Source organism: Carlito syrichta, unplaced genomic scaffold (genome assembly GCF_000164805.1).
Source record: "Carlito syrichta isolate Samal-C Ts95f unplaced genomic scaffold, Tarsius_syrichta-2.0.1 Scaffold304566, whole genome shotgun sequence".
NCBI lineage: Eukaryota > Metazoa > Chordata > Mammalia > Primates > Tarsiidae > Carlito > Carlito syrichta.
Window position 1 is genome coordinate 133649 of NW_007248662.1, and position 23721 is coordinate 157369.

A 23721-nucleotide genomic window follows, 5' to 3' on the forward strand; every position below is an offset into this window, starting at 1 on the left:
CTCACCTCAGCCTCCCAAAGGCGCAGGATTACAGGCTGAGCCACCGAGCCCGGCTTGATCCCAGTTTTAATACAGAGGTAAACATGAGCAGTCTCTGCCTGTAAAGAGTATCCTGGGATACTGTGAACAGAAACATGGAAAAGTGTGAGTTGTAGCCTGGTGTCGGGGGACTTGAGCCCACCACGTAGCTTCGCATGCAGGTGGTGGCTGTTCTGTACAGACGCTAGACAGGGAATGAGGTCATTAGCCTCAAGAGCTGGAGGCCATCCAAGAAGAACCTTTTCATCCCATTTTAAAGATGAAGAAACCGTGGTGGCGAGAGGCTAAATACCTTGTCCAGGGTCACACGACTGGAAACACTTACATTCAAAATCAGTTCTGTGTCTTGAACGTTGTAGGTTGAGTGCCACGTATGTGGCAGTATGTCTGACAGTGTTTTTCCAGAGCAAAAACCACCTAGTCTACTCTTCTGCTGCATGGTCCTTGAGAACGCAGACGTGTAATGGAGTGAAGACGGTCGCTGTTAAGGTTGGGGTGCAGGGTATGTGAATTAGATTGTCTGATGCAGAAGGGACATTGCCACACTTTTTCATGTGATTTTTGTTAGGCCTTTGGATCTAAAAACCAGTGATGCGTAAAGCCAGCAGCATTTGCATTTCTGCTGTGCTCCTCTGCCTGCGAGGGTCCTAATAAAGTTATAAGAGTGAGCCAAAGTGGCCATTTTGTAAATCAGACATGGTCGCATATTGGCTGTCCATACTGTCCGCCCCGTGGAAGTCCTAGGTATGCTGCCCCACTTGCTAAGCTGCTCTTCCTATTTCCGCTTCCGAAAACACTTTGCAGCCAGGATCTTGCTGGTTGCCCAGGCTGGACTCCCAGCTCCTGAGTTTCGTCCTCCTTCCTCAGCCTCCAGAGTGGCTGGTCCCAGCAGCTGTTTCCCGTTTCCTATTTTAGTGAAAGACTAAACATAAATGAGATAAAATAAACAAAAACCATTTATTCACTGATTGATTGGATTGAATACTTGCCTCCTTGTACTGGCTTTATCCCTCTGCTTATGAGGTTTAAGTGAACATGTACTGGAGACGTCTTTTTCTAGATGGAGACGGTGACGGAGATGGAGCGACTGGAAAGAAGAAGAAGAAGAAGAAGAAGAAACGAGGACGTGAGTGTCATCAGTTAGTCTTACTGATGGGTTAGGAGTGTATCGATCGACAGATTTGAAGAGTAAGATTGAGGTTACATAAGGTCCCGGTAAATGTCAGGTACATACACTTAGAGGTGGAATTTAGTGGGACTAGTAATTCTCTAGAAAATACTTTGGTGTGACAGTCTTGTGGTATTTTCTTTAGCTCTTAGTCAGCTAAGGGATGTCAGTATGAGTTGGTTGCATCTCACTGCAAGTTAGGGATGAATTTCTAACAGTTTTATAATTTAAGCTTTGGATAATTCAAAGAATACTCCTGTCAGGAATGGCTGACGTGGTGCTAGTCAGAGTTTGCAGTTCACCTGACAGCTTTGAAACTAGGAGATTCTAGATGAACATTTAATGAGGAATCCCCTTATTTAAGATGTGTGCATTTGGTAAGATTTTATTCGTGACTTTTGAACTATCTCACATTTGTGTAACATATAATCCTCCTTGTTTCTATAAACGGCATGACCACACCTCGTCAGGGCCTGGAAGTCCGCTAGGAGGCCGGGGGCGGGGCGAAGCTGTGTAGCACTGGGGAACGAGGGTTGGACTGAGGATCAGAGCACATGCCTGCCCAGCCTGGATGCCCTCTGGGATGTCGGAGACCACTGCGTGTCTGCTGTGCCTTCCAGACACAGGCTTTAATTCTGACTCTTCAAAGGCTGACCTTTCAGTTTCCTCGTTGATTCCCTTTGGAAGGGGCTGATGTTTTATGAATCAGAAAGTTTGGAGGCAGGACAGCCTGCTTTCGGTTCAGGTATCCATCCTTGCTAGATTCTTTCACTTTCAGAAGAGGGTGTCTTCTCTTTCCTGGCCTGTGAAGGCACGAGTTATTCGGGTTGTGGGAATTCTCCAGGTGTTCTGATATCCTTGTTCTTCCATTCAAAAATCATTGAAAGTGTGACTGAGAACGTTAAGAGACACCTGTTTTTTTGCTGCACATCAAAACCACAGATGCCATCTCACACCAGTCAGAGTGGCTGTGATTAAAAAGTGTATGTACCCCTGGCTGGGTGCAGTGACTCATGCCTGTAATCTTAGCACTTTGAGGGACCAAGGCAGGAGGGTTGCTTGAGCCTAGGGGTTTGAGATCAGCTTGAGCAACACAGTGATCTCATCTTTACCAAAAAAAAAAGGCATGATGCTGCATGCCTGTGGTCCCAGCTCCTTGGGAGGCTGAGATGGGAGGATAACTTGAGCCCAGGAGCTTGAGGCTGCGGTGAACTGGGATTGCGCTATTGTACTCCAACCTGGGTGACAGAGTGGAACCCTTTTTAAATTTTATTTTAAGTACATGTACTCCCAGATCTAAAAAAAAATTATAAGTAAAAAATAAATGAAAACTTAAAAAAGAATGACCTGCTTCTCCAAGTACCCCAAAATTGCTTCCTCAGGAAGGCAGACGGGCAGGAAGGCTGTTGAGAGACTGTTTTATATTTGCCCCGGTAGAATTCTTCTGGCAGGTGTTCAAGTATGATGCCATCTCCCATTGTTGTGCCGCCTCTGAGAGTGGTGGTAAATGTACTGTGGGTGATGTTTTTTATGAGCACTCTCTAGAAGCACTCTTTTTTTCTGATCTTGGTATCAAGAATAGTTGTGCTTTTCCTGGGTAGTTGATCTGTTTTGTGTCTGTATTTTTGATCCATGGTAGGCTGCCTGAAACTGTTTCTGGAATACGCCAGGTCATGTAGTCACAGGCACCTCACTGCCCTCATTCCCACATCTGTGCAAGTGTAGGGTTCTAAGCAACAGTTGATGGTAACTGCAGTTCATAGTAGTACAGGTCGTTCATAGTGTATGTGATGACTTGGATGTAGTACATTCTCATTTTTAGAGGTTATCCAAGGATCTTATCTGGTTGTTCATTTCAGAGACAAGGATGCTGAGGCTTGGCACTGTGTAGCCACTTGTCCAAGTCACAGCTAATAATGGTTATACTCCAGCTCTGTTATTCTGGTGACAAATTCTGTATTTTTTCCTCTAATGACCTTTTTAACATGCCTCAATTTGTGGACAGTGTGAAAGGCATCTTGATGAGATTTGCAGATGAGCTAAAGCTATAGGTGATGAGATTATAGTTTGACAAAAAAAGATTTCAAAAGACCAGCATTGATGATGTATGCTCTTTTGTACTTGAAATGCCCTTGAAATAATAGTGCTTCACTTATTTTATTAACACTTAACAGGTTTACGTTTTTATTTTATTGCTATAGGACTTCTTATCTTCTTGTTACTTTGGTTTTTATTTGTGAACGCCAACCTGTCAGTGCTCCACCCATCTCTGGGGTAATGGATGAAGATGAAATATCAGAAGCGTGCTTTTTGCTTTCCACCAAGGCATGTGCTACTCAATGCATAGTGGAGTTCTAAGGGACTGGAGAGTTATTCTCCCAACAGCAGTGAGTCAGTAGCCAGCCTAGTGAAGTGTCTTTGTTTTAACTGGTGACAGCTAGAAGGTTCCTTACAATCAGGACGTATAACAACTATTTGGAATGGAGAAAGCTGTAGCAGCTGCTTTATTTTATTTTTAACTACAAATGCGCTAATGCTTTGTTTGTGTCTTACAGCAAAAGTGCAGACAGACCCTCCCTCGGTTCCAATACGTGACCTGTATCCTAGCGGTGTATTTCCCAAAGGACAAGAGTGTGAATACCCCCCTACACAAGATGGGTAAGGATCCTGCGGTAACTTCATTTAATCTCTGACAATCGTAGCTTAGCAGTACAGTGGGTTGCTTTCTTCTCAGCAATTTGCTCCAGTGTGTTAATCAACGTGAATTTGTGCAAAGAAAATACAGTAAAAGCTCTCTTATCCAAAATTGTTGGGACCAGCAACATGTTGGGTCATGAAATACATTAAATATATTAAAGTGGGAATCACAAAAATAAGCATCTCTGTCGCTAAAAGTCAGCTTAGACTTGTTTCTACCTTTTGATATTTGAGCACATGTTTGCATGGGTCCTGCTCTCCCCTCGCCAACTGTGTCCCTGATGAGCTGTCTGCAGTCTCACCTGGGTTTCTGTGAGGGGAGCAAGAACCCAGTGACCTAAGGGTGAATGTGGTCTTTCTACTCTGTTTTCCTGAAACTGTTTGCAGTGCTTATTGATGCTGAATTGGACAGGAGTGCTTTTTGGTGACTTGTCTTGATTGAGACTTTTCAGAGTAGTCAACTTAATTTTCATGGGAACAACTCTTTTTTGAGTTGGAGTCTCACTCTGTCGCCCAGACTGGAGTACAGTGGCTGCTCCCGGCCACCACAGCCTCGACCTGCTGGGCTCCGGCGACCCTTCCATCTCAGCCTTCCAAGTATCTGGAACTACAGGCACGTGCTACCATGCCCGGCTAGTTTTTTTGATTTATTGTAGAGATGGAGTCTCGCCAAGTTGCCTAGGCGGGTTTCGAACCCACGGGCTCAGGCAATCCACTCACCTCAGACTCCCAAAGGCGCGGGATTACAGGCTGAGCCACCAAGCCCGGTGGGAACAACTCTTTTTACATAACCTCGTTGAATGGCATGATTACAGTAACAAGCACAGAGGACGTAAGCAGCTTTGGGAACAGATATGCCTGAGGCCTGGAAGTTTTCTGCAGGGTGCATTTCAGGTGTCAGCAGGGGCTCATGGTGGCATTGTGTCGCCCGATGGAGAGCATGGGAGCTGGACCAGACCACCTGGATTTGAAGCCCAGTTCTGACTTCCATGTCTCAGCTTTGTGATCTGGGCAAGTAACTTATCATGTCTGTGTTTTCCTTTCCCCATCCTAAAATGGGCACTCCGCACCTAGCAGAGTAACAGGTGCAGAGTGCACGTTGGTTAGCTGCTCTGATTGTTATCCGTGTCAGCCTCAAGCACTCACAGTCCCGGGGCCTCAGACGGTGTTTTCAATAGGAAGCGCAGAACATTGGTTAGTTCGGTGGCTGCAGTGGCTTGTAAGAAGCTTCTGCTGTGGGCTGTTTCCTGGACCTGTGAGGATGCCAGCGTTTTTCTTTGAACTTGGAAAAGAACATACTGTTGAGTTTTCTCCTCTCTCACTTGTAGTTACAAATGTTCTTAGAGGGTAAGTCTAAGAGATTCTGGAATTTTGTGGCATGGGCATCTTTTCTTTGAATTTAAACTCATCAGTTGCTGTTCCTGTCCTAAAAGGTCTATTTTTAAATGTCACAGATACGTATAATTTTGCATTAATACGTTCTCATACTGCATATGATGTGATCACATTTTTATTTTTAAATATCTTTAAAAATTTTTTTTTTGCTTGTTTCCTCTTCTTTCCCTTCCTTCCCAGACCCATGTTAACCACCTAGCAGGTAGCCATCCATATTTTTTCTGTACTCATATCTGTGTACATCTTCGTTTATGTAAGAGGAGTGTTTGGTCATGATTTTACAAAAAGGGGATTCTAGGTACCCTTTCTTCCACCTTGCTTTTTTCACTCAGTACTGACTGTTGAACGTCCCTCCAAGTCAATTAGAATAGTTTGGTCAGGCTTGGTGGGTCAACCTGTAATCCCAGCATTTTGGGAGGTCAAGGTGAGTGGATTGCCTGAGCCCGTGGGTTCGAGGCCCGCCTGGGCAACTTGGCGAGACATCTCTACAATAAATTAAAAATTAGCCGGGCGTGGTAGCACACACCTATGAGGTGGAAGGATCACCGGAGCCCAGCAGGTCCAGACTGCGGTGGCAGGGAGTGTGCCACTGCACTCCAGTCTGGGCGGCGGAGTGAGATTCCAACTCCAAAAAAAAAAAAATTATAGTTCTACTGTTTTGAGTGGCATCATGATAGTCCATGGTGTGAATATACCATACTTTATTCCACCATTCTCTTGTTGATGTCCATTCACTTGGTGTATTTTTTGCTACTATAAACCATTCTGCAGTAAACCTCTAGGTAGGGAGAGTGTGTATCTGTCTCTCATGTACTGGTAGTTATAGTATTAGGAGAGAGGAGGGGGTTGATGAATCAAGGAATGTATTAATGCGTTAGTGTACGCTTCTGAGAGTACTAGTGGTTCTGAGCACCTTTGGATTGTGGGCTTTGTTCATGGTGTCTTCTGCTCTTCCAGCAATTTCAAATTTTAAAATGGCAATATCGGTCTATAGTTTATACTTCTGGGTTTCTAACGGTCTCTCAGATTTACTTGAACTCTTACTTTGTTTTATTACATCTTTAAATGATCTGGAGTTTTTGTGTAAGATTGGGAATGCTAATTTTTTTTCTTCCTTTTGGATAGCCAGTTTATTGTTTATTAAGTCATTCATTCTACTGACTTGAACTCCCACCTTTGTCCCTGCTGTCCTCTCATGTGTGACGAAATCAGTATCTGGATGATTTACTCTGCTGATCTATTCTTATGCTGTTACTATTTTGATTTGATATCAGAGACTTTGTAATATACTCTAAATATTTGATAAGACACGTCATTCTTTTGTCACACACACCCAAACGCAGTTCTGACTTGTGCTTATGGATTTTGTAGTCTCACACACACACACACACACACACACACACAGAGAGAGAGAGAGAGACAGAGAGACAGAGACAGAGAGAGACTTTTGTTAGAACTCCCATCAGGATAGCATTGTGTTTATGTATTAGTTTCTGGAAATTGACAGTTTTATCACCTTGTCTTGCTATTTTTTTTTCCACTTACATTCAGGTTTTTTTGGTAGGTTCTATCTGCTTTTTATTAAATTTATTCTTAAGTGTTTTATGGTTTTTGTTCCAAGTGTGGATGAAGTATTTTAAGTTCATTTTCATTCTCTGTGCTTATTGCTGGAGGGGAAGAAAGCCATTGGTTTCCATACTTGCTAGGAGATTGTTAGTATTCTAACAGTGTGAATATTGAGGACCACTTGGAGTGGCGCTTAATACATGAGAACAGTGAGATTTTATATATCTCAAAAACGACCTCTCCATTCTCAGCTTCTCTTGCAAATTACACATATAGGTGGAATAACTTATATTTTTGAAATGGAGGAAGATACTAGTTACACATTACAATAGCTGTCAAATAATAGTTTTCTTAAATATTGCAGTATTGTGCACTATCTTGGAGAAATACAAAAGAAGTATAAGATAATGATGTTTGCTCTTTAATACATCTCAGTTTTTTTACATTCATATAACCAGTTTTGACTGTTTGTTCTGAGTTGTGGGGTTCTCACTCTGTTGCCCAGGCTGGAGTGCAGTGGCACAACCACGGCTACTGCAGTCTCAACTTCCTGGGCCCAGGCAATTCCGCCTCAGTGTCCTGATTAGACTACCAGTGCATGCTGCCATGCCTGGCTAATTTTTTTATTTTTTTGTAGAGACAGGGCCTCACCATGTTGCCCAGGCTGGTAGTGAACTCTTGGGCTCAAGCAGTCCTCCCCACCTTGGCCTCCCAAAGTGCTGGGATTATAGGAGTGAGCCACCATGCCTGACCCAGTTTTGATTGTTTGCAAATAGATCAGAATCAGTGTTCATACAGATTTGGTAAAATTTTGAATATAGTTTGTATCTTACCTCCATTGTTTCTTTAATAAACTTTTAGTGAAGATTGAATGAATTACCACAAAAACTCACCTGTATAACTATGACTTAGTTAGCCAGGCGTGGTGACACACCTGTAGTTCCGGCTACGTGGAAGACTGAGGCAGAAGGATCACCTGAGCCCAGCAGATCAAGGGGGCTGTGGTGGTTGTGCATGTGCCACTACGTTCCAGCCTGGGTGACACAGTAAGAGTCCAACTCAGAAACAAAAAACAAAACTGCAACTAGGGTACGTGCATGTTTTTGAACTTCTTATTTTAAAATGATTTCATATGTATAAGAATAGTACAATCAACATCACCCACATGCCTTTCAGCCAGATTCCCTTTGTTTTGCCACATTTGTTTTCTTCCCAATGGATCGTGACACTTACACATCTTGCATATCATATGCAAATAGGCTTTCATTTTCTCCTTGGAAGACGGACAGAAGGCAAATGTGGAAAATGTTCAATCGGCGAATCTGTGTGTCTGCTGTTTTTTCTAAACCGTTGAGAGCAGGTTGTGCCTTTTGGTTGGGACACTTGGCCGCTGACAGGGTCTGTTTACTCCTTATTGGATGCTGTTAATTTTTGTCACTTGGTTATGGTATTATGCAGTTTCTCCACTGCATCATTGCTATTTTTTCCTCTTGTAATTAGTAATTTGTGTTCTTGTGAATGCCCCTCTTGCATGTAGCATATGTTCACAATTCTTAACTGAGTCAGTTTATACTACAACGGTTTATTGACCTTCCTAAAAAAAAATTAACATGCTGTATGCATTTTCTACATCACTGGACATTTTCTGAAACCAATTTTTAAGTTTTGTTTTGAGATGAGGTCTCACTGAATTGCCCAGGCTGGCCTAAAATCCTGGGCTCCAGGAGTCCTCCCGCCTTAGCTTCCCAAGGAGCTATGAAACCAATTTTTAATAGCTATAATAATGTTTGTTTGCTTTCCAAAACCAGGATCCAGCTGAGGTTTGTACATTGCATATGGCACTTTTTTATCTTTCTGTCCATTGCACTGAGTCGAAGAAACCAGGCAGTTGCAGAAAGTCTGGTATTCTGGGATTTCTCCAGTTGTTTCCCTGTGGCATCGTTAAACTCTTTCCTCTATTTCTGTATTTTCTATAAACTGGACCGAGGTGTTAACAGCCTTAGATTAGGTTTGCATTAAACTTTGGCAGGGATCTATCCAGAGTGATTGTGACCTTCACACTGTATAATATTTTGTGGCATTAGATGTAATGTCAGGCTGTTCTGGTGGTTTCACTGTGTTTGACCCCTTGGTTTATGTGGTGATGGCAGCTCTTTTTTTTTAGACACGTCTTTCTTTTGGCAGTTTGCAGCTGATCTGTGGGGTCCCTTGTTGTCACTGGAATATCCCTTTCTTTTTTTTTTGAGTCGGAGTCTCACTCGGTCGCCCAGACTGGAGTGCAGTGGCCGTTCCCGGCCACCGTAGCCTCGACCTGCTGGGCTCCGACCTGCTGGGCTCCGGCGATCCTTCCACCTCAGCCTTCCGAGTAACCGGAATTACAGGCACGCGCTACCACGCCCGGCTGATTTTTTGATTTATTGTAGAGATGAGGTCTCGCTGCCCAGGCAGGTCTCAAACTCGCGGGCTCAGGCAATCCACTCACCTCAGCCTCCCAAAGGCAGGCGCGGAATTACAGGCTGAGCCACTGAGCCCGGCTTCCCTTTCTTATTATTCACTTATTGAGTTGCTCTGTGCAAGCTTGAGAGGAAAGGAAATCCTCAACCTTTCACTCAGTTTCCGCGTATCCACTGATGACTTTGCATGTCCGTGATCTCACTGGGGACTGCAGAATGGGAGATTTCTCGGTCTGTTATTTCAGCTGCGTTTATCAGGTGATTTTAGTCTGTAAGAAGAGTCTGATCGACTGGGATCAATGATTGTTTCTTCTTACAGAGTTAAAACATGCTGTATCTTTTACACTTTAAGTATCAGTTTTCAGAGGAAGGAATTTGTGTGATATCTGCATTCGTTTCTCGTTATTTTTGGATTAAAGAGGCATGCATTTATATATGGTTTTTATAAATATGGCCCATGGTGCTTTAAAGATACAAATATAATTAAATTGTAAGTTTTCCACACAGTGGATTCAGAAGGCTTTATGGCTGTCTGAAATTCATTAATATTCAGACACCTGTGTTAGTATCTTTAGCTTTTACGTATATTTGCCTGTCCTTTTACAGCCATAGGTAAGAATGATGAAATATTGAAAAGTGCCAAAGGGGTAGGAGAAGTTTACATACTCTGTGCACGCTTCCTGTGAAGATAATCTTTCAAGTAGTTGTTTTGATAGTTTTGTTTTACAAGGATAGTAATGTCTTTTGTTTATTTATTAGAGGCGAGGACTCGCCCCATTGCCCAGGCTGGAATGTAGTGATGTGATCATAGCTCACTGCAGCTTCTAATTCCTGGGCTCAGGTGACTCTGCTACCTTAGCCTCCGTTGTAGCTAGTAGCTAGGCCTTGACGTGCTGGCCACACTGCCCTCCACCTCCAAGAGACAAGGTCTTGCTGTGTTCCCCAGGCTGGTTTTGAACTCTTGGTCTCAGGCGGTCCTCCTACCTTGGCTGGGGCCTGCAGCTCAGTGGCCGAGTTGGGTTATCTTTTCTGTAAAGTGCCATGTGGTAAATATTTCAGGCCTCGAGTATTATAGCATGAAAGTAGCTACAGGCAGTATATAATCGAAGGAGCACAGCTGTGTTACAGTAAAATTGTATTTACAAAACAAACACCGGACTAGACTTGCCTGTAGGCTTAGAGGCACTGGCTGAGAGGAAAATGGTGATTTCATGGAAGTCTCAGTTTTATGCTCTAATGTAACCTATACTCAGTGACTGGTGGGTTGTGAACTATATTTTCAATATTTTTTAAGAATGCATAAAAGTTGTAATAAGTTTTTAAAAGATTTTCATTCTAGACCAACTCCAGTGGCTCAAATCTGTAAATCCCAGCACTTTGGAGATGTGAGGTGGGAGGATTGCTTGAGACCAGGAGTCTGAGACCAGCCTGGGCAATATACCGAGATCTCCATCTCTTAATTAAAAAGAAAAGAAAAGAAAATTTTATTCCAAAACAGTTCATATTTTTGAAAATGTACTGCTTAAAAGGAATTGATGGGTCTCATTGTAGATACTGAATTTAAAAAATTCTGCTAGTGGGATGGCTCAAACCTGTAGTCCCAGCACTTTGGGATACCACAGCAAGAGTTTCACTTAAAACCAGGAGTTTGAGACCAACCTGGGCAACATATAGTGACCTTGTCTCTAAATTTTTCTTTTAATTGGCTTGGTGGTGTGACATGTGCCTGTCCCAGCTCTTGGGGAGCCTAGGACAGGAGGATTGCTTAAGCCCAGGAGGTCAAGGCTGTAGTGAGCTGTGATCACACCACTGCAGTCCAGTCTTGGTGACAGTGAGACCCCCATCTCTAAGAAAAAGAGATTGCTATTCCTAGCAGTTCTGAAATGTGAGCCATATCTTTCAAGGAAGATTACATCTAATGGATGTACAATTAGAAAAATTCTGCACAAATACATGATATGTGTTTGGGGTGTATATCCAGATTTTCAGATCAAAGTTAATTGTGAGGTGTCCTTGTGCTCCTTCAGCGTCTCTTTCATGTATGTAACCTGCAGTGGAAGGGTGACTTTCCCTCTGGCTTTGATTAGGGCTCTTCAGTCTTGCCGTTCTGTTGACAGAGCTTGTATTCCTGTGACGGTGAATGGAACCTCACCCGAGAATTTTCCAGTCCCCTTAGAACTTTAGGAGATGCTCAGCCTCATTCGGGTTGATTGCAGACTATGGCTTCTTGTATTTCAGAAACCTCACTGATATGAAGAAGCTGCACATGTAATGTGGTGTTTCTGTCTGAAATGTCTTACTACTCAGTGTATTTTTGCCTCCCTTGTTTTTGCGTGTGCTCTGATTCTTGCGTCACTGACCCTGTCCTGTGCTCCTGTAAAGGCGAACAGCTGCCTGGAGAACCACGAGCGAAGAGAAGAAAGCCCTGGACCAGGCGAGCGCGGAGGTCTGGAATGACTTTCGAGAAGCCGCAGAGGCTCACCGGCAAGTCAGGAAATACGTCATGAGCTGGATCCGGCCTGGGATGGCAATGATAGAAATCTGGTAAAAGGGCGCGTTTTCATAAGGACGTGGGGAAAAGACACGCTGTAAATTAGTACTGACTCTCCAGGTGTGATGCTTAGGTTTCATAACCATTCTGCTGAACCATTTAAGTGGCAATTCTAGAGGTGTCGTCTGAGTTGCCAGGGTGCCGCTGGAATGGGAGCCCTGAGAGGCGCACACGTTGGTGCTGCCGCCACCCTGCTGTGTGCGCTGTGCTCGTTGCTGAGTCTTATTTTCTAACTGGAAATCTGTTACTCTGCCGTCCAGCGAGTCACATTGAGAAGTGAAAATTCTTGGAGTAAATGCACAGACACAAAACTTAATGCCGTGAAGATGCCAATAAAAGTAATTATTTCTGTAGTTTTTCCTTTTTGGAAATAACTAGTGTAAAAGACAAGTTAATGCTCTGATTCAGACAATTTTTAAAAATGCAGCACGAGGGTCATTGCCTCGCTGAGCTATGATGTGGCCATGTGCTCTTTGAGCTATGGCCAGACCATATTTTCTTAAGCTCTGGCCTCCTCCCCTACCTTGGGGAGGTGAATCTCCTTTCTCTCTCCCCCTTGGTCCCTCTCTCCCCCTTTCTAGCTTAGTTTTTAAATAAACTATATTTTCTAATTTAAAAAAAAAAGGCAACATGAGCAAATAAAATCAGCATTTAAATTGTTGTAAGTCAGACTCTTATTTCCACTAAACTAAGTTACAAGTGGAGTGTGTTTTCTCCAGGTTTCTAGTGTAGTCAAATGCCTTATCTTTTAAAGATGAGCTGTTTTTGTAGCGTCAGAGAATTGTTGCTTATATTCAGAAAAGTGCCCAGATCATTCCCAGAAAGTAATTTAAGGATTTCAGTAAACTTGGTGGACTTGCTGAGCTACACAGTGTGTAAGGGTAAGAATGTAAAAATACACAGACGCCCTTCTCTCTTTGTTCTAGTGAAAAGTTGGAGGACTGTTCACGCAAGCTCATAAAAGAGAATGGGCTGAATGCAGGCCTGGCGTTCCCCACGGGGTGTTCCCTCAATAACTGTGCTGCCCACTACACTCCCAATGCCGGTGACACAACAGTGCTGCAGTACGATGACATCTGCAAGATTGACTTTGGGACACACATAAGTGGTGAGTCTTGCACAAGATTCCTGCCCTGCGTCCCTCCCTGCTAACTCTTTGTTTTTGTCCCTCTTAAATGGAGCAATAATATGGAACCCCCAGATTTTGTCCTTGCCTTCTCACTTTTCAGAAGATTTGTGTTGAGGCAGATTTTTTTTTGTGTGCCTTAATAAGAAGAGAGAGTCAGATTTAACCAGGCATGGTTGTTCATGCCTGTACTCCCTGCCTGCACTTTGGGAGGCAGAGGTGAGAGGATTGCCTGAGCCCAGGGGTTCAAGACAGCCTGGGCAACTTGGCGCGACCTCCTCTCTACAACAGATCAAAAAATTAGCCAGGTGGGGTGGCGTGTGCCTGTGGTTCCAGCGACTTGGGAGACTGAGGTGAAAAGATCGCCCGAGTGCAGCAAGTTGAGGCTGCAGTGGCTGTGAGTGTGCCGCAGCACTCCGTCCAGCCTGGGCCGTAGAGTGAGATTCCCATGCAAAAAAAAAAGAAGAGAGGCAGATGTACATCATCCTTCTAAGTGGAATAAAGTGAAAACTATCGGGTATTGTGGTTTGCTGCCTGTTTTATCATGGCATGAAAACTGTGTGATCCTGCATTTCTTCATTTAAGTCACTGTTTTATGTATTTAGTCTAATACAGCAGATGTTTATTTAAAACCTTTAAGTTTATCCAGCTTTGTAAACGTGGTTACTTTTCTAAATTCTCCCTGACACCCGGTCAGGTGAAACCTTGTTCTATAACTTGGCAGGTGAGAAAGCAAGCTTGGAGTAGCTCCTTACCCTCGGTTTTACCAAACGGGGGAGGCGGCACTGCATTTAGAGCCCTGGACACTTTCCCTTCCCCACAGTGCTAGTCCTCATCTCCCAGTCTTGGGTGGCTTTCTGTTGCTGCGTATTTGTTTGCATAGCTACCTGGGAGCACTGCATGGGTGCTGTCTGGAGTAACATATACTAACCCTGTTACTGTTTCATTCCGAGTCCCTCCTATACTTTCTGCTTTCTTGCCTCTTTGACTTTGAATGACCTCTCGGTTCATGGAGGGCTGCCTTTGTTTGAGCCCATTATTCTATTTTTGTGTTACACTAGCAAGCTTAATACAATGACTGTTGTAAAGTACATAAGTTGACTAGCTGATCAATAAACTTAAAGAGGAATTTTCTCTTTCAGGTAGGATTATTGACTGTGCTTTTACTGTCACTTTTAATCCCAAATATGACACATTATTAAAAGCTGTAAAAGATGCTACTAATACTGGAATAAAGGTATGTGAACTGTAAGCACCATTTCATGCAACATATCATGAACACTTAAGATCTGAGGCAATTTTAAGGCCTGTTTAAGGTCTTTGGGTAATTAAGGTTAATAAAACTGGCCCATTCCCCTTAGCATCTTAGGTGGGTAATTGTTTTTTATTTCCCCCTTCAACTTTGCTAATGTTTTAAAACAGAGTTTGCATTTTGTTTTTTGCTTGTCAGTTAGCAATTTGTGTGTGTATGTTTGTGTGTAATTTGTGTGTATTTAGTGGACTATTAGAGCAGTTTTGGGTTCATAGAAAAATGGAGCAGAAGGTAGAGAGATGTCCTGTATCCCCCCATCCCAAATTCCTCCACTATCAATATCCCTCACCAAAGAGATATATTTTTTAAAATCATTGGACCAACAGGGACACATCAGCATCTTCTGAAGTTTGGCATATGTTAGGGTTCACTTAGTCTTACACATTCTGTGGATTTTGCCAAATGTATAATGACGTGTCCACTATTATAGTATACAGGATATTTTCACTGCCCCAAAGTCCTGTGTTCAGCCAATTCATCCCTTCCTTCCCGCTAAACCCTGATGCAGTTCAACTTTTTTTCTCTCAATGTTTTTTTGGTGCTAAAACACGCATTACATAAAGCTTACTGTGATAACCATTTTAAGTGTGCTGTTCATTGCCATTAAGGACATTCGTGATATTGTGCTGCCATCGTCACCATTCACCTCCAAAACTGTCATCTTGTAAAACTGAAACTGTGTACCCATAGAACAGTAGCTCCCAACTTTCACCCTTCTCCATCCCTTGACAACCGCCATTCTTTTTTTTTTTTTTTTTTGAGTTGGAGTCTCACTCTGTGGCCCAGCCTGGAGCGCAGTGGCCGCTCCCACTGCAGCCTCGACCTGCTGGGCTCTGGCGATCCTTCCGCCTCAGCCTTCCAAGTAGCCGAATTACAGGCATACGCTACCACGCCCAGCTGATTTTTTGATTTGTTGTAGAGATGAGGTCTCGCTGCCCAGGCAGGTCTCGAACCCACAGGCTCAGGCCATCCACTCACCTCAGCCTCCCAAAGGCGGGGGATGACAGGCTGAGCCACTGAGCCTGGCTTCTTTTTTTTTTCGAGTTGGAGTCTTACTCTGTCGCCCAGATTAGATTGCAGTGGCCACTCCCGGCCACTGCAACCTCGACCCACTGGGCTCCGGCGGTCCTTCCGCCTCAGCCTTCCGAGTCGCCGGAACTACAGGCGCGCGCTACCACGCCCGGCTGATTTTTTGGTTGATTGTAGAGACGAGGTCTCGCTGCCCAGGCGGGTCTCGAACCCGCGGGCTCAGGCCATCCACTCACCTCAGCCTCCCAAACGCGCGGGATGACAGGCTGAGCCACCAAGCCCGGCGACAATTGCATTCTACTGTCTGGAGATGGTGGACTACCATAAGGACCTCTGTCTGCAAACTGTGGACAGTTTGACCCCTGGAAGTGCCTCGTACTGTGTTTGTTTTTAGACTGGCTTGTTTCATTTGGCGCAGTGTCCTCGGGGTTCATCCCTGTGGCAACACGTGTCAGAACTTCCTCCCTGGAGACTGAATAGTCCAACGTGTGTATATACCACGTTTTTCTTGTCCATTAATCTACTGACAAACACCGGATGGCTTCTGCATTTTAGCTGTTGTGAACAGTGCTGCTAGAGCATGGATGTACAAGTATTTCTTCAAGACTGTTTTCAGTGCTTGTGGGTGTGTACCCAGAAGTGAAATTGCTGAATCAAGTGATACTTATATGTATTTTTAAACTTGTGGGATATTGTTTTCCATGGTGGCGGTACCATTTTATATTCCCATCAGCAGTGCACAAGGAAGGGTTTCAGTTTCTCCACTCCTTGCCAACGCTTGTCACTCGCTGGGTGTTCAGTTCTTTTTTAAAAACAGTAACGTATCAGCTTTGGAGAAATGTCTGTTCAAGTCATTTGCCCATTCAGTCCCTGGACATGGGATGTGTTTACATTTGTTTTATTTCTGCTTTCTTTCAGCATCATTTTGTAGTTTTTACTATACACGCCTTTCCACTTTTTGGTTAAGTTAATTCCTAAGTATTTTATTGTCTTAGAGGTATTGTGCTTTGTACTTTTCTTTTCCAGTTGTTCATTGTTAGTATATAGAATTGCAACTGATTTTAATGTTTTATTTGAGTCCTGTACTTTGTTGAATTCATTTATTTTAACACTTTTTTTGTGTAGAATCTTTGGGGTTTTCTCCATGTAGGAGCATATCATCTGTTAACAGAGATAATTGTACTTTTTTCCTTTTCAATTTGGATGTGTTTGATTTTTCTTGCCTGATTGTTCTGTGCTATGTGAGTAAAAATGACAAACTGGAAGCCGGGCTCGGTGGCTCAGCCTGTAATCCCGCCCTTTGGGAGGCTGAGGTGAGTGAATTGCCTGAGCCTGCGGGTTTGAGACCCGCCTAGGCAGTGAGACCTCATCTCTACAATAAATCAAAAAATCAGCCAGGCATGATAGCGCTTGCCTGTAATTCCGGCTACTCGGAAGGTTGAGGCGGAAGGATCGCTGGAGCCCAGCGGGTCGAGGCTGCGGTGGCCGGGAGCGGCCACTGCACTCCAGTCTGGGCCACAGAGTGAGACTCCAACTCCAAAAAAAAAGACAGACTGGAAAAAGGAAAAGCTTTCACCATTCAATATGATGCTAGCTGTAGGTTTTTCATTGGGTGGTTTTGTTGAGCCAACCTTGCATTCCAGGAATTAATCCTACTGAGTCATGGTGTGTATTCCTTTCAACATGCTATTGAATTAGGTTTATTAATGTTTTGTTGAGGATTTTCCATCAGTGTTCATAAGGAACATTGGTCTAGTATTCTTGTAGCATCTTTGTCTAGCTTGGATATCAGGGTATGGCTTGTGTAATAAAATGAGTTAGGAAGTATTTCCTCCTCTTCAATTTTTTAAGAAAAGTTTAAAGATTGGTAGTCTTTATATATTTGGTAGAATTAACTAATGAAGCTGTCAGTCAAGGGCTTTCCTTTGTCAAAAGGTTTTTGGCTACTGGTCCGATCTCCTTACTAGTTCTAGGTCTATTCAGATTTTCTGTTTCTTTGTGGTTTATTCTTGGTAGGTTTTTTTTATTTCTAGGAGTTTGCCCATTTTGTCTAGGTTACACAGTTGGAATTGTACAGTTGCTCATAGTTCTTTCTTATTATCCTTTCTATTTCTAAAGAATCAGTAGTATTTCCACTTCTGTTTCTGACTTTAGTAATTTGAGTTTTCTGTTTTTCCTAGTCCATCAAGCTAAAGGCTAATCAGTTTTGCTGCCCTTTTCAAAGAACCAACCTTTTCTCAGTTTCCTGCCCCCTGTCATCTGTTGCTCGTTCCTTTCTTCTGCTAGTGTTGGGGCAGTTGTTATCTGTGTGGAAGACCCTGGTGCTTCCTGCTCCGCCATCTTCCTGCAGTCCTCTCCAGGGACTTTTATTCAAGAAGTTATAATGTACAAAGCAGTTTTTCTGATTGTCTCTTATTTTCAAATATCAGGGAACTAAGTTGCTTTGTTCTCTTTTTTAGTGTGCTGGAATCGATGTTCGTCTGTGTGATGTTGGTGAGGCCATCCAGGAAGTAATGGAGTCCTATGAAGTTGAAATTGATGGGAAAACATACCAAGGTGTGTCTTTTAAAATGTCTTGTTTTGAAATTGACTGTATGAACTCCCGTTGTGTGCTTTCTTTGGTCAGCACTTCATCTTTATGTCTTGAGAATATAAAGAAAGCAAGAGCGGCCTGTGGTGAGCATGGCCGGCGTGCTGTGGCTGCTTCCTAGGCGCTCCTGCTAGCCTGCTGTAGCTGAGGAGAGAGCACCTGAGGGGCCGTCCTGGGCGGCCAGTGAACCAAGGCTCTGTGCAGTTGGGAGCTTCTTCTGGGGGGCGTTCCCTGTGGTGGGAATAGGGGTGGGAGTGAGTGTTCTTCTAGTCACATTCAGAATTTGGAAGCTGGTTGATTCTTCATGTCACCTTTTTTGTTTTAAGTTGGAGTCTCACTCTGTCACCCAGGCTGAAGTGCAGTGGCACGCTCACGGCCACTGCAGCCTCGCCCTGCTGGGCTCAGGCAATCCTTCTGCTTTAACCTTCCAAGTAGCTGGAACTGCAGGCAATGTGCCACCATGCCTGGCTAAATTTTTTTTTTTTTTATTGTAGAGATGAGGTCTTGCCAAGTTGCCCAGGCTGGTCTCGAACCCATGGACTCAGGCAATTCTCTCACCTCGGTCTCCCAAAGTGCTGGGATTATAGGCGTGCGCCACCATGCCCAGCCTCATGTGTTCCTTTAATCTTCATGTCCCTTTGTTCCAGTCACTGTTTTGTCCAAGTCACTTCCATGGTTCTTGTGGGCACATCCCTGTAGAAGTGCTGTGTGAGGCCGTGGTTCTTGTGGTCTTTTTGCCCTCAGGCGTTCGAGCATGAGGACCTATCCTCCTGGCCTCCTCCTCTGTTTATCAGGGTTTCCTTAATATTCTGAATGCATACCTGTGGGCTGATGTCAGGAGTCATCCCCTGTTTGCCTCCCTGGCAGCATTTGCACTAGGGAGCATAAGATAGGTCATTGGGCTCTGTACACATGGCCCAGAGCCATGACACAGTTGTTCATAAGAATACGTAGAATGCCTCCTAGACAGCCCAGAGCAACTGCCTTTTCACCCCGACAACATCTTAACGTTTATGTGAGAAGAAGGGTGTTTGAAGAGCCGGCTCAGAGTTCAGTGTTAGATTTGAAAAGACCCTTGCTGCCTAATTCTGCTCTAGAAGAAAGGCAGGTCATACGGAGGAGTCGAGTACTATAGAGTAAGATTTTTAAAAAACTTTTTAAAAATTGTGAACTATATTGAACACTGAAAATCCACAAAGCATAACAATTCAGCCTCCCAGTTGCCAAAGCTGTGCAGCCTCAGGCCTCAGGAGATAGAAGGTCACCATCATCCCAAAAGCCCCTCAGTCTCATCGGCGTAGTCTGTTGTGCCTTTACAGCAGAATACCTGAGACTGGGTCACTTGTAGAGAACAAAATGTGTTTCTTGCTCTTCTGGAGGCTGGAAAGGCTGAGGTCGAGAGCTGGATCTGGCGAAGACCTTGCTGTGCCGTCCACGGCAGTGAGGTGTGAGGGCTGGAATTTGCCCTCTTCCAAGGCCTTTCCTGAGCGAGTGGTGTTAATCCAGTCATGAGGGAGATGGTGCCCTGGGACCCACACGCCTCCCGTCGGACTGCCCTTCCCACGTGGGTGTTCCGGTTTTGAACTTAGGGCTTCCATGAGCCCTTTCCAAGCATAGCAGCTTTCCTTTAGGGACCGGTCTTGGCTTGCGGGGTCAGCTTGCCGGGTCTTAGGGAGACAGTAATGCTGCTGAACTTTAAAATAAATGTGGCTTACCAAGTACTGCAAGTGCAAGTCTTTGCATTTGCTTTTCTGTGTGTCCTTACTGTCCAGTTGTGCCTTCCTAAGCCACGGTTTCATTGTGCCTCATTTTGTTCTACATGTATGAATTGTACACTCTGTATGTAGCGTGCTATCCTCTGCTCATGCTGTCTTTCACTTTTATTCTACTTGTTAAACGTGTACTGGTTTTGTGTTCTGTTGTGTGACTGTGCCATGGTTTGTGTCTTCTGTTACTGCTTTCAGGACTGTAGGATTGTTTAGATTTTCATGTTAATCTTTTTTCTTTTTATTAACTATCATGTCTTAGCCTCACAGATTTTTCTAGCATTTCAAATGTTGATATAATAGTAAAATATAAAACTTCATGATACTGTCATTTTGACATGTCCTCGTTTTCACATTAGTCTGTGTTCCATAACTGTACAAGTACATATTTTTATGTTTCTGATCTCTTGTGCTTGTGGCATTTTATTTATTATCAGATAGCCACAGTTTTGCCCCATTCTATAAGTCATTCTAGTTTTTCTGTCCCCTTTTCTAGTATTTACTCAGTAACACTAAGTAGCTACTTTTTATAGTCCACTAGATTGCAATTTCTATTCATCCTTGGCACTCGGAGACATCCCACAGATCACCTACCGGCAACTTGAGCACTTTTTTACGAAATAATGAGAAACTAATCACTTCATATTAAATAGTACAGTGTTGGAGCCAGTTATCTTATCGTAATAATGTTTGGCTTATAATGGAATTTTGGACATTGAGCAACTTATTTATGACCAAAAAAAATCAAAATTGTATACCATGTATTTTTCTTTTCTTTTCTTTTCTTTTTTTGAGTTGGAGTCTCACTCTGTCGCCCAGACTGGAGTGCAATTGCCGCTTCCAGCCACCGCAGCCTCGTCCTGCTGGGCTCCGGCGATCCTCCCGCCTCAGCCTTCCGAGTAGCCGGAATTCCAGGCGTGCACTACCACACCCGGCTAATTTTTTATTTATTGTAGAGATGAGGTCTCACCAAGTTGCCCAGGCGGGACTCGAACCCGCAGGCTCAGGCAGTCCACTCACCTCAGCCTCCCAAGGTGCGGGATTACAGGCTGAGCCACCAAGCCCGGCTGCCGTGTATTTTTCTAACGTAACTTATAAAACAGTCACCACACATATTGTAGGTTCATTGGTCTCACACCTGGTAGTATTCTGTGTGAGCAATGCAGTCTTGTTTTCTTTCTCCCACATTAATGATATGTAATTTATTATCCAGTCTGTTGTTCAGAGATGATGTGGAAGGATGTACTTGTGGGTCCTGAAAACTTGATGAATCATTGTTTTTGAATGGAAAACTTCAAGGAAACATAACATTTTTGAAAAATTTGTAGTTCCATAAGTTTGTCCTGTGTAATCACCAGCAATCTCTTTATGTTCCCTCAGAGGGGACATCCGAGTACAAAGGGTTAAACTGCTGTAAAGTAAGGTTATTCACTAGAGATGTATCTTGTTTAGAAAGATCTCAAGTAATGTTACCTCCCTGTTTGTTATGACAGTGAAGCCAATCCGTAATCTCAACGGACACTCGATTGGGCAGTACAGAATCCATGCTGGGAAGACCGTGCCCATTGTGAAGGGCGGGGAGGCCACAAGGATGGAGGTGGGTGTGTTGGGAAATGTTCCTTTCTGACAGAAGCCCATGATACTTAGTCTGTAATACGTTGACCAGAATTTGCTTGCCACCCACACCCCGCTGGCAGGAACTGGGCTGTGGAGTGTAGAAGTCGTGTCTGTCAGACCAGGACTTTGCAGCTTGGGAGTCGGGGCTGTAGATGGACTGTGGATTCTCCTCAGAGAGTGTGTGGGAGTCTTCTGGGCGCCAGTCTCCTTAGCGGGCACTGCCGGTGTGGAACCTGTATCCAGAGAGGAGACTCAGTGGGCTGGGACGAGGCCTCGAGGAGCTGCTCCTTGTGGCCGCCCCTGTCAGGTCAGGAAGTCAGGCAGTGGGGCCTGTGACTCTGCTGAGTTTTTCTTCTCTCCCCCAACCCGCATGTGTCTTTAAGGAAGGAGAAGTGTATGCCATCGAAACCTTTGGCAGCACAGGGAAAGGCGTTGTTCATGATGACATGGAATGTTCGCATTACATGAAAAACTTTGATGTTGGACACGTGCCAATAAGGTGAGACTGCTGAAGTGTGTGTGTGTGTGTGTGTGTGTGTGTGTGTGTGTGTGTGTGTGTGTGTGTGTGTGTGTACACACGGCTAGTGAGCGTTTCATCCTAGGTCACGGCATTTTAAAGTGTGACACACATATGAGGTGGTACGTTCCTAAGTGGACAGCTCTGTGACCTCACAGTAAATTTTGTGGGCTTCTACAATACAAAAAAATAAGCCTGTTGAAAATGTTAACTGAGATAACTGATTTATACAGGCAGGCGGTCTTCAACCCCCTTTTCCAGTGATCATCCTATCAGATTTTGGTCTTTGTCCTTTCCCATCGGTAAGCCTCATATTTCAAGGCCCACTGATCTCTCGCCTTTGGAGAAGTGGCTGAAGGCTGGATTTACAGCTCCTTTTTTGTGCAGTCTTTGACCCTGGTGCATGGAAAAAGGAGATGTTCGCGGTAGTGCTCTGTGGATGGGCCTGCACCGAGCAACTCACACGCACAGACTCGTGATCGTGGTGCGACAGCTCCGGCGGTCCCCCTGCAGCTGCCCTGCCATCTGGCATGGGCTGCTGTGTCCATGTTGACTGCCGGAGGAACAGCGCCAGAAGTTTCTGAACCCTAGTTTCTAAGATGCAGCTAGGGTCTGGGTGTTTCTTAGGGAGGGAGATGATATGGCAACCCTTTTGCCAACTGCTAACCCTGGCTTTTCTCCTCTCAGGCTTCCAAGGACAAAGCACTTGCTGAATGTCATCAACGAAAACTTTGGCACCCTTGCCTTCTGCCGCAGATGGCTGGATCGCTTGGGAGAAAGTAAATACTTGATGGCGCTCAAGAATCTGTGTGACTTGGGCATTGTAGACCCCTACCCGCCATTGTGTGACATCAAAGGCTCATACACCGCGCAGTTTGAGCACACCATCCTGCTGCGTCCGACGTGTAAGGAGGTGGTCAGCAGAGGAGATGACTACTAAGCTTACTCCAAAGCACCTCAGCGTCTTTATTTTCTAAGCTTTGTTGGGATACATTATACCAGAGTTAATTTGCAACATGTTGTCTGTTTAACAGTGGACCCATGTAATACTTTTATCCCTGTTTTTAAAAGGAGGAATTTGAGCAAAGGCAAACCGTCTAATGTAAAATTAACCCAGGAAAAGGCTTTCAGGACTTTCCAATGTTAACTTTTTCCCTTCCTGTCCAGGAACATGCTGTAAAGCTCCAGCCAGTTAGGAATGACTTAACATTTTGTTTTGAACACCTAAGGGATGCTTTTTGGATATTTATATTGCCATATTCTTACTTGAATGCTTTGAATGACTACATCCAGTTCTGCACCTATACCCTCTGGTATTGCTTTTTAACCTCCCTGGAATCCATTTTCTAAAAAATAAAGACATTTTCGGATCTGAGAGCTTTCTCTCCATGTCTGTGGTTATAATTTTGGACAGGAAATAGCTGACGCTCCTGTGGGAAGTGCACAGCCTTTGGTCTGGATTGTAGAAGCGCTACACCAAGCCTTCTGGCCTAGTGACCAAACAAACAAGGCCCATGCATGCAGGAAGCAGGACACGCGTCACAGATCAGTGCTCAGCCTTAGGAATACTCTGCCATTCTTTACAGGACACACCAGTCCTTGTCTTTCGCTTTTTCCCTGGTAGTGCAAAGATGTGCTCGCTGAAACATGGCTTAGGAGGAACAGTGTGCCAGCTCGGAGCCACGATTTAGTAAAAACGTCAGTGTTTAGACCCTTTGTCCAATGGTCAGAAAACCAAAAGGGCATTAAAGCCACAAAAGTAAGAACACTCACCATGCCTGGATTTTGTCCTAGTTAGAAAGGTGACATGGAGATCAGTAGGCTTTCTCACTCGTGGGCTGATGCTGCGGTTCCAGCCGCGCTGGCTTGGATTCCTGACGCTGTCGCTGGCGTTC

At 44.2% G+C, this 23721-nt stretch overlaps 1 protein-coding gene across 1 annotated transcript in view; it reads left to right on the plus strand.

Moving 5' to 3' along the window:
* Positions 1 to 23206, plus strand: part of METAP2 (methionyl aminopeptidase 2) — a 26868-nt gene extending 3662 nt beyond the window's left edge. The window contains 10 exon segments of the mRNA XM_021713474.1: positions 1100 to 1165; positions 3763 to 3865; positions 11701 to 11862; positions 12796 to 12977; positions 14138 to 14232; positions 17796 to 17892; positions 21186 to 21289; positions 21693 to 21808; positions 22514 to 22557; positions 22560 to 23206. Of these exon segments, the coding sequence (XP_021569149.1) occupies positions 11822 to 11862; positions 12796 to 12977; positions 14138 to 14232; positions 17796 to 17892; positions 21186 to 21289; positions 21693 to 21808; positions 22514 to 22557; positions 22560 to 22609 (729 nt within the window). The 5' untranslated portion in view covers positions 1100 to 1165; positions 3763 to 3865; positions 11701 to 11821 and the 3' untranslated portion in view covers positions 22610 to 23206.
* Positions 23207 to 23721: the final 515 nt, after the last annotated feature.